General features: G+C 39.7%; 1 protein-coding gene across 2 annotated transcripts; it reads right to left on the minus strand.

The window, feature by feature from the left end:
* Positions 1 to 501: 501 nt before the first annotated feature.
* LOC113887699 (X antigen family member 5-like) lies at positions 502 to 7,653 on the minus strand. 2 transcript variants are annotated; one of them, XM_027534880.1, is made up of 6 exons: positions 6,246 to 7,653; positions 5,750 to 5,971; positions 4,763 to 5,057; positions 4,149 to 4,287; positions 3,613 to 3,738; positions 502 to 614 (listed from the first exon to the last, which is right to left on the minus strand). In XM_027534880.1, exons 3-6 carry the CDS (start codon positions 4,832 to 4,834, stop codon positions 592 to 594), a joined length of 360 nt encoding a protein of 119 aa, XP_027390681.1. In that variant the 5' UTR covers positions 4,835 to 5,057; positions 5,750 to 5,971; positions 6,246 to 7,653; the 3' UTR covers positions 502 to 591. The 2 variants fall into 2 exon arrangements, with proteins under 2 accessions (XP_027390681.1, XP_027390680.1); XM_027534879.1 differs by having other exon boundaries at positions 4,763 to 5,971.
* Positions 7,654 to 10,079: the final 2,426 nt, after the last annotated feature.

Genomic DNA, 10,079 nt, shown 5'->3' on the forward strand with positions numbered 1-10,079 from the left:
AGAAAAATGGAGGGAAATCAATTCTATCATCATCACAATTGATGCAATATAAGTGTTTGATGAAAATTAATCTATATTTAAGACAGCAAACTAGGAATAGAATGGAACTTACTCTGATAAAGTATATCTACAAAAAAGAAACTTAAACAGGTTGAAATGGAGTAGATTTTTCATTTCCTATCAGGAAAAAAATGCTGATTATCACCTGTTTTAGTCAAGACTGTTCTGGCTAGGTTTGTTCAATGCTGCAAAATGAGGAAAGGTTTAAGATTTAAGCCAGTAGAAACTGTTGATACTCAAATATAATAGTATATTTTGAAAAGCAAAAACAATCTAGATCTAAAGTTTTGGAATTAATATGCATATTTAGAGGAATTGTTGGACAGAAAGTCTATATATAAACATTCTATCTCTACATACATCCTCAACTAGACGATAAAAATCGCAAACCATGAATTTTCAATAACATTAAATACCCAGGGATAAATTTAACAAAACATGTGCAAGTAGAAAATGAAGCTTTATTGACAGAACATTAACAGTCAAATATACAGCATAAGAACAGCAGAGATGGCTTCAGTTTATCTTCTTTCAAGCAAATGGTTGCCCTTCACCTATAATATAAACATTAAAAAGTTACTTAGCAGAACTTTATTTCAGTGACAGGAGAGGTATACAAAGTTCACTGCAGTTGTAGTTTTATAAAATGGACTAAAACAGGAACACTAAGGGCGACCCTTTGGCTTACCTTCAGTTAATCCTCTACAGAGACTTTATAGACTTTTCAGGCACATTACCAGTATTTTTAAAAACACACTACTCTTCCTAGTTATACAAGAAAACAAGGACACTGAGTTCAGAACAAATGAAATCAATGGAACCTATCAGAAGGTAGTTTTCAGTAGAAGGCAAAACTGTGTACACATTCAGTAAAATATCTAACAACAAAAAGCACCCTAAGAAAAAGAAAATGCACAAAAAAATGAAACAAAAAATCCCAAAAAAGTATCATTTAAATGTATTGATTTGAAATAATATTCTGAATATAGGATAGCTAAACAGTTGTTCTCTCTGTTACTGCTTAAGTGAAGTAAATAAAAAGGCCAGTATTACATTTGTTTCTTCTCTACTGTGGAAAAGTGTAGAAGTTTTCATTTGTTTTAGTTTATCCCTGATACGGTTGTTTTACGTTGGTTCAACATTTGTCCCCCTTTTTACTTGTGGCCCTCATGTAATTCTAAACGTTTCTTTTCACCCTGGAAAGCATTCCAGTTGGTATAATACATTATATGGTGACACTAATTTTAAGTCATTACTATCACTGGCGACATGGTGACATCAAAATGTGAAGAAGAAATAGGACTGTTTCTCACAGCCACACCAAAAAAAGAAAGAAAGAAAGGAGAGAAGAGAAGAAAAGGGAGAGCAAGAGGGTGTATGAGTGAGACAGAAAAGCAAGTAGGAAGACAGAAAGAAAATCTGGAAAAGCAGATATTTTCTTTGCTTCTAAATGATAATGGCTTTTGAGAGACAACTCTGACCAATTTCAAAAGTTCATCCACGGTATCTGTGATGTTTACTTATTTAGTTACCGTGGGGTATGTTAAACAGTGTTTGTTTTTCTATCCTATTAGCCATTTCATCAATATTCTGAAAATATCTGAGTTCCAGATTATACTGTTTTAATTCTGTAATATACTAACTGTTAGTGTCTTGTTCATATTTCCTATTATGTGTACTTGGGCTTTGTCCATTTTCTTCACAATTATGTAAACTGAGAGGAATGGACTGGGAATTTGGGGTTGGCAGATACAAACTATTACACTCAGAATGGATAAACAACAAGGTCCTACTATGCCGCACAGGGCACTAAGTCCAATGTTCTGTGAAACAGAAACAATATTAAAAAAATGTATATAAAATGTATATATGTGTGTTAAAAATTACGTAAACTAGCACATTGTCTGTATTTATTAGTTGAATTTATTTTCCTCTTCCTAACAATTCATACCTGTCTTTTATTAAGTATCTTTTTCTTTTTCCTGTAGGTTTATTCTGTTGCTCTTTTTCTTACCTTTTATATTGTATGTAGGATTTTATATGTATGTGCTTTGTAATTTATTTATTGTTCTTTTTAAGTACCACACATATTTATGGCTAAGAGTTTTCTATGAGAACATTTTAATCATGTTCTGTAGTTACTTGAAAGTAGACTGGAAGTGGTATTTTCATCTAAATGTTCTAATGGAATGGAACAAAAATGTAAAGTGAAAATATTTAGAAGGCTAATACACAGTAAATTCTTCCCTAACCATGAAGTTCTTCCTTTAAAATCAGAACCATGCAATTCATTGTCAGCAATTTGGAAAACACGTATGTGAAGGACACTAAGTTGATTATGCAGGAAGAACTAGAGTTACAGACTTTGAACTTCAAAACTTTTTAAACGGATGTATCAAAGAGCAAAAATAACATATTTGATATGGTTAGAGATGATTATAGCATGAGGCTCAGATTTTTATTAGTTCTTTAAGACTGACAGTTCTTTACGAGTGGGATGTATGGCAAATACCACCATCAAAAACCATCATAGCATTGCAAAGTAATTATCCTCCAACTAAAATAAGCAAAAATCCCCCCAAAACTCAGACCAAACGTGGGGGCAGGTAGTGTGCATAGCATGTGTATCTTACTCACACCTGCCTTGAACATCACTGACTACATGCACTCTCTCAACTTCATCAGCCACAGACACAGGAAACTAGACTATCTTTTGCCATTTCATTGTTCAGTCATTTCATGCTTCATTGGGGAAAGGATTTAAAATGCAACTTTTTAAGAGCTAGAGAATTCAGAATTTGAGAGAATTTCACAAACTCAAGCAGAATATTGGCTCATTTTCTTTTTTAAAAAAGTTTATATATTTATTTAAATTGGAGGCTAATTACTTTACAATACTGTGGTGGTTTTTGCCATACATCGACATGAATCAGCCACAGGTGTACATGTGTTCCCCATCAGAAAATGAAATCTCAATTCCCCTGTTATAATTTGACTCAAGATGCTATTTTATGATAAATAAATCACGAAAAACAGAATTCTTGTATGCATTCCATCGAAGAGAACCAGAGAATGCAAAAATTAGCATTGGAAAATTAGCATTTTAGTATACTTGTTCTGAATTCACAACTTATATGAGTAAAGTTGAGTTTAGAAGTTAAGGGATTTTGCAGAATCACACGCATTATGTTAAAGCTGGTACTAGAACCAGTTGAATGCCTGAGCATATTTCATATAAACTGATATTTATTACAAATGCATTACATATTTGTTACAAGCACAAATTATAAAAGAACCTGAAAATTATTAGCTGTTGCTTAAAGTACTTCTACTCAAGAGAAGAAAATGGTTTCTATTTTCAATTCGATATGGCTTTGATCCTGTCTGTTTCTTTATTTGAAAGTCTGTAAGTCAAGCACTCAGGCATCTGGGGTCTGAACTATCTTTCAAAAAATATGTGAACTCTGTTATTAAAATAATAGTAATGTTCCCTCTATATAATATTCTGAAAAACAGAAACCACATAAATTACTTTCTGAATGGATGACATACCTGCTTCTGGCATTTCAACAGGCTCTGTATTTGATGCAAGCTCCTCCTGGACATCAGGACCATCTCCACCTTTGCCCCCAGTCTTTGCCTCAGCCAATTCCTGGAGATCAGTTTCCAGGTCAGAATCTTTAAAAAGAAAAAAAATGTATCAATTCAGCTGTAAAGCATACAGTATAAACAACGGAATGATAATATTGATTCCCTCAGTATTATGAATTAAAAGCCTTAGGCTAGTATGGTAAAAATGTGATGAATAAGAACCTCAGGAGCATTATTCCAGGAATGTTTTGCTGGAGAAAAAGGAAAGCAGAATTTTCCGAACGCTATTACCATTTTCCTTTCCCAGGGTTGTCCTAAGACACCTTAGTTGCCCCCTTCTCTTTGTCTTGAAAACAAGGGAAAATTCGAGCAACCACACTAACCTGCAAACTATACTCTCCTCAGTTTTTCAGGAACTGTCTGAAGTCCTTTTCTAATGTTTCCTTTCCTCCCCTTGCTGGTTATGTCTTAAGTCATGATGCACACATACACTTTACCTCCAGACGCATCCTTCTCCTTCTCTTCATAATGATTCATTGGATCCTCTCCATTTACTTCCTCCTTTCCAGCTGTGATATCCTGAATCTCAGCTGGCGGTTCCTCTTGTTGAGGTTGCTCAACACTGGGCTGCTGGTCCTAGTAGAGTGTGCATGCAAATAAAAACCTTTTGTTGTTAATACATCTAACAGCATAAATATACATAATACACAGATATATCTAATCATAAGTAAACCTAACTTTTCCCAGCCCAATTCTATGTACTTACTTTTAATTAAGTTACTTTTTCCCACAGAGAAGAGTTTGCTCCCATAAGAGTTACCCAGAAAGACTCCTGGAGCTATTTAAATCTATGTTGGGATGGAAGCATGCAATCTGTTGATAATAAGCAGGAGGAGGGAGTCACTGGGCACATTTCAAGGGCATTTAACAGTATACTCATCTAGGCAACACCAGACTGTAAGACATCTGGATCAATGTTCCTTCCTAAGACAAACTGTCACCCTTTATCAGCATGGAAGACCTAACGTTATCACTGCATCTGTATTACTTAACATCATTTCTCAAAAGTAAATTTGTGCTAATAGAATACAACAAATGGTAAAGTACTCACAACCACAGGTTCATCCACCTCGGAGGAATCTTGATCTATAGGTCTCAATGTTGATGCTACTTGCTCACTCATATTTCTTCCCAAAAGTAGAATATTGTGATTTAGAAAATGTATTTAAGAGTACAGCTATATTTGTCACTTTTATGACCATATGTTGACTTACTATTTTTAAAAATGTGAAAATGATTTCAAAACAAAACTCGGGTTAAGTATGAGTGTACATGCGTTCCAATTACACCAAAGACGGTTTCTTGCAAAGCCACTTGTGTCTTGGCTAAGACGGCAGAGAAATCACCTTAAGGTACACAGGAAGACAGAATTTTTGTGAGGAAGTTTGATTTCACAACAGAATTCTCCATCATGTAGATATTTAGTGAAATGCTGCTAGGAATTTAAAAATTCAGGACTATTGCTTTTGTCACACTCTTATTCACCGGACCTATTTTCCCCAACTCCCTTGGAAATCGGTTGGAACGGGAAGAAAGGCTCAGTCTTTACAGCCTGTCTATGGCGATTTTCTCAGCGTCTGTGGCTGAGGTGAGTCTGCATACAGAGAAACCGGTCCACTTCTCTCTTGGCACCTTAACGCAAACCTCGCGATACGGTCACAACCCCACCGTGGTCCGGTTTCTAGGCCTTTCCTTAATTGCCCACCCCGCCCGCTGCCCAGGTCCCACTGCGGGCCCCAGATTCTGTGCTCTGTCGTCAGTTCCAGGGCCCCCATGAGCCAGATATCTCAAACAGCACCCCCAAGTCTCCCCCCACTGTCATCTGACCCCCTGCTCTCCTCTGCCCACCGCCCTTCCTTTCCCGCCACCAAGACAAGAAGTATGGCATCGCAACACCTGTGAGGAGAAAGATGACGACCTCGAGGGCCTTCCTCCTCAAAGGCCCCACATGGCACTGCCCGACCCGCCCAAAACTCACTGGCTCCCCCTCACACGCATGCACACTTAAACTCCAGACAGGACAGATCTGTAAACCTACCTGGCGAGTCTCAAGTAGTGAGAAAGAACCGGGACTGAATAAACACACCTGTCTCAGGCCCAACGCTCCTCACAGAATGCGCTCAGGAAGGCGGATGCGCACCAAGGCGCGTGCACAGCAAGGGGTGTGCGCACACACTGAGCATGCTCCCTGAGTTTGGCGTGTGCAGTGCAGGCTGAGGATTTCCCGCCACTAAGGTAGAGTCTTGGAACCACAGGGTCTCTGGAGGATGAGAAAAGGGGTTAAAGACTGTATTTTTTTCCTTCCAGGGCAGTCTTTCTTATGCATCCACAAACTGTGGTGATAGGTAGTCCCAGGTTACCCTTAGTGGAGAATGTGTCTCGGGAAGACACTCATGACAGAAATAGATATTAAGATTTTTAACACCTATTTTTATACATGCTTTGATGAACCATTTCCTTCTCTGCTTCTGGGATTTTCATCATGCTTGCAATGGCTTTACTCACTTCCATGGAATAAATACATAAATACATACCTCTGTTTCCATTGTTTTTGCTTGGAGCACTGCACATTTAAGTCTCTGAACTGGTAACTCATTTCTCTGAATATATCTCTGGTTCCTGTACAATATTGTTCTTTTAGCATCAGACTTTACTTTCACCAGCAGACACATCCACAACTGGGTGTTGTTTCCACTTTGGCTTAGCCTTTTCGTTCCTTCTGTAGCCATTTCTTCACTCTTCTCCACTAGCACATTCTTCTTATTCTATTACAGCGGGAATTTTCGTACTTACTAGGAGTTTTAATTTTACCCAAGAGAAAGGAAAACAAGTTCACACAAGGACTTTTACTCAAATATTCTACTCATGTACTCCTAATACTAGAAACAGAAACTAGAAACAGCCCAACTATTCAAAAACTGGTATATAGATGAAAGAAGAACAAGAGTATACTCGTACAAAAGAACACTACACAGTCATTTACAAAGGAACTACTAATGCATGTAACAGCAAGGATGCATCTCAGCTGTGCCAATGAGAGATGTCAGACACAGAAAGCTGTGTATTATATGATTTCATTTCAGTGGATTTCTGGAAAAGGCACAACTATAGGCACAGAAATGTATCTGTGGTTGCCAGTGTATAGGAGTGGAGGAAGGAGTCTGAATGCAAATAGCCCAAGGGAGCATTTTCAAACCAATGGGACGTTTTCTGCATTTTTATTGTGGTAGCATTTACATGATAGTATGCATATGTCAAAACTCAACAAACGGTAATGCTTTAAAGTGTTGACTTCTATTGTATATAAATTATATCTCAATACTCCTCACTTTTGTTAGAGGAAAAGGAACTTTTACATATTTAAATGTTGGTTATCATATCCATCTAGATCAGGAGCTCATAAACATAAAAATCTTATTTGCAATTCTTCCCAGACCTGGCCAACTTCCAGGATTCCCCATGCCACCTTTGCACTCTTATGACAGGACACAGAAACTTGGTCTTAACCATGTTTACAATTCCCTCTCCTTCAGCTCAAGTCCATATTCTTGCTGAGTTCTGTCCCTTTTACTTCGAAAATGTCTAATGCGTCTACTTTTTGCCAAGTCCCCCACATCTGTTGTAGTCCGAAGCCTCCCTCTGTTTAACTGTCAACCCCCTTCTAATGGTCTCTCACATCCACTCAGGGTGTCTCTTACAATTGCAAAACTGTTTATGACTTTCTAGATAAAGGCTACTGTCCTACACAAGAACTTGAAGGTATGGTCTAGCCCTTGCCCAGCTTGCTAACAACATGGGAAGCAGAGAATCCTCCTCTTTTCTCCCTTATCGAGCTTCATTCACACCCTTCAATTTCTTAAGCTTAGATTGTCCCATATTTCTGAAGCCTCCTGGTTAGTAAACTCCTTCAAGCTAGGCTTCAACAGTATATGGGATGAGAACTTCCAGATATACAAGTTGATTTTGAAGAGGCAGAGAAACAAGAGATCAAATTGCAACATTCCTTAGATCATGGAGAAAGCAAGGGAATTCCAGAGACACACCTACCTCTGCTTCATTGACTAGACTACCTCAAGGCCTCTGACTTCATGGATCACAACAAACTGTAAAATTCTTAGAGATGGGAGTACCAGACTAGCTGACCTGTTTCCTGAGAAACCTGTATGAGGGCTAAGACGCTACAGTTAGAATAAGACATGGAACAATACACTGGTTCAACATTGGGAAAGGAGTAGGACAAGGTTGTATATTGTCACTCTGCTTATTCAACTTACACGCAGAGCACATCATGGGAAATGCTGGGCTGGATGACTCACAAGCTGGAATCAAGATTGCTGGCAGAAATATCAACAAGCTCAGATGTGCAGATCATACCACTCTAATGGCAGAAACTGAAGAGGAACTAAAGAACCTCTTGATGCGGGTGAAAGAGGAGAGTGGAAAGGCTGACTTAAAACTCAACATTCAAAAATATAAGATTATGCCATCCAGTCTTATCATTTCACGGAAAATAGAAGGGGGGAAGTGGATGCAGTGACAGATTTAATTTGGGGGGCTCCAAAATCACTGTGGATGGTGATTGCTGCCATGAAATTAAAACACTTGATCCTTGGAAGAACAGCTATGACAAAGCTAGTATGCATGCATGCTCATTGCTTCGGTTGGGTCTGACTATGAACCCATGGACCGTAGCCTGCCAGGTGCCTCTTTCCATGGGATTCTCCAGGGAGAATACTTTAGTGGGTTGCCATGCCCTCTGCCCATGGGGCATGGCAGGGGATCTTCCCAACCCAGGGGTGAAACCCATGTCTCCTGCATCCCGTGCATTGCAGGGTGATTCTCTTTCTTTTGCCACTTTATTTATTTTTTAATTGAAGGATAATTGCTTTACAGAATTTTGTTGTTTTCTGTCAAACATCAGCAAGAATCAGTCATAGGTACACCCATGCAGGAGAATTCTTTACCGCTGAGCCACCAGGGAAGCCTATGTCAAACCTAGACAGCATAGTATAAAGCAGAGACATCCCTGTGCTGACAAACTATGGCTTTTTCAGTAGTCGTGTACAGATGTGTGAGTTCGATCATTAAGAAGGCTGAGTGACAAAGAATTGACGCTTTCGGTTTGTGGTGCTAGAGAAGACATTTGAGAATCCCTCGGACAGCAAGGATATCAAAACAGCCAATCCTAAAGGAAACCAACTGTGAATATTCACCGGAAGGACTGATGCTGAAGCCGAAGCTCCAACACTTTGGCCACCTGATGGCAAGAGCCGACTCACAGGAAAAGACCCTGATGCTGGTCGTAAAGCAGGTTACGCCATGGTGACTGCTGAACAGGTTTTAGAGGCAAAATCTCTCCCTCAGGGAACCAGTGCTCAGTTAGCAGAACCTGTGTCTCTGACCCGAGCTCTGGAGTTAAGCAAAGGGCAGCGAGCAAATATCTACACTGATTCTAAGTATGTTTATTTGACTTTATACGCTCATGCTGCAATATGGAAAGAAAGACAGTTAAAGGGCAACAGAAGAACCTGTTAAGCATTTCAGAGAGATCCAGAGACTTTTAACTGCCATATATTGTCCTAAAGAAGTAGCTGTTATGCATTGCAAAGGGCATGGCAGGGATGGGAACTAAAGCAACTGAAGGTAATCAGCTGGCTGACTGTCAAGCCAGATAAGTGGCACTTTAGGCAGCCCACCAGGCTCCACAGTCCCTGGGATTCTCCAGGCAAGAACACTGGAGTGGGTTGCCATTTCCTTCTCCAATGCGTGAAAGTGAAGTTGCTCGGTCGTGTCTGACTCCCAGCGACCCTATGGACTGCAGCTCACCAGGCTCCTCCGTCCATGGGATTTTAAACTTGCTGAGAGAAGCATAGCTAGACAGGCTGAGGACCCTGCTAGGGAACATATTCAGGGATGACAAGGTGGTGACAAGCCATGGTCTTTATCTCACCTACGTGGTGGTGTCCTTGAGTCCCCTCGGAGTTGACCCCTTTCCTAACAGAATGGAAGGTCCTGTTGTCTCTTTCTCATATTACTCTCAGTCAACGAGAGAGGCCTTCCCCACCCCAGGCCGTCAGATCCCAGTCGGTAAGGTGGCTGGCATTCATGAGACCTATTCTTTATTAAACAAGAAAGCACAAACAAGCACAATGCCAGCATAGATAAAATGCTTTCAATGCTCTCTGTTACTACAGTGATCCCCATAGAGACGCAATCTTCAGTTTATGAAGACGTTTTTATGAGACCCAAATTGCAGCAATCTGTGGGTTTTCACCCTAACTTTGCGCTTCCGCCCTTTGGGGATCCTCCTGGAATGGTCCACAGGCATCTATATCTGCTGTTTCCCAATCCCACCAGCAAGGGGCGCG

This window comes from Bos indicus x Bos taurus, chromosome X, assembly GCF_003369695.1.
Source record: "Bos indicus x Bos taurus breed Angus x Brahman F1 hybrid chromosome X, Bos_hybrid_MaternalHap_v2.0, whole genome shotgun sequence".
NCBI lineage: Eukaryota > Metazoa > Chordata > Mammalia > Artiodactyla > Bovidae > Bos > Bos indicus x Bos taurus.

Excerpts from the sequence above, each read along its gene's own strand:
- LOC113887699 (XM_027534880.1), bottom strand. The coding sequence starts at position 4,834 with ATGAGTGAGCAAGTAGCATCAACATTGAGACCTATAGATCAAGATTCC. Across the intron at positions 4,288-4,762 it reads AGGTGGATGAACCTGTGGTT|GACCAGCAGCCCAGTGTTGA; the intron begins GTGAGTACTTTA and ends ACACTCTACTAG. Across the intron at positions 3,739-4,148 it reads GGAGAAGGATGCGTCTGGAG|ATTCTGACCTGGAAACTGAT; the intron begins GTAAAGTGTATG and ends TTCTTTTTAAAG.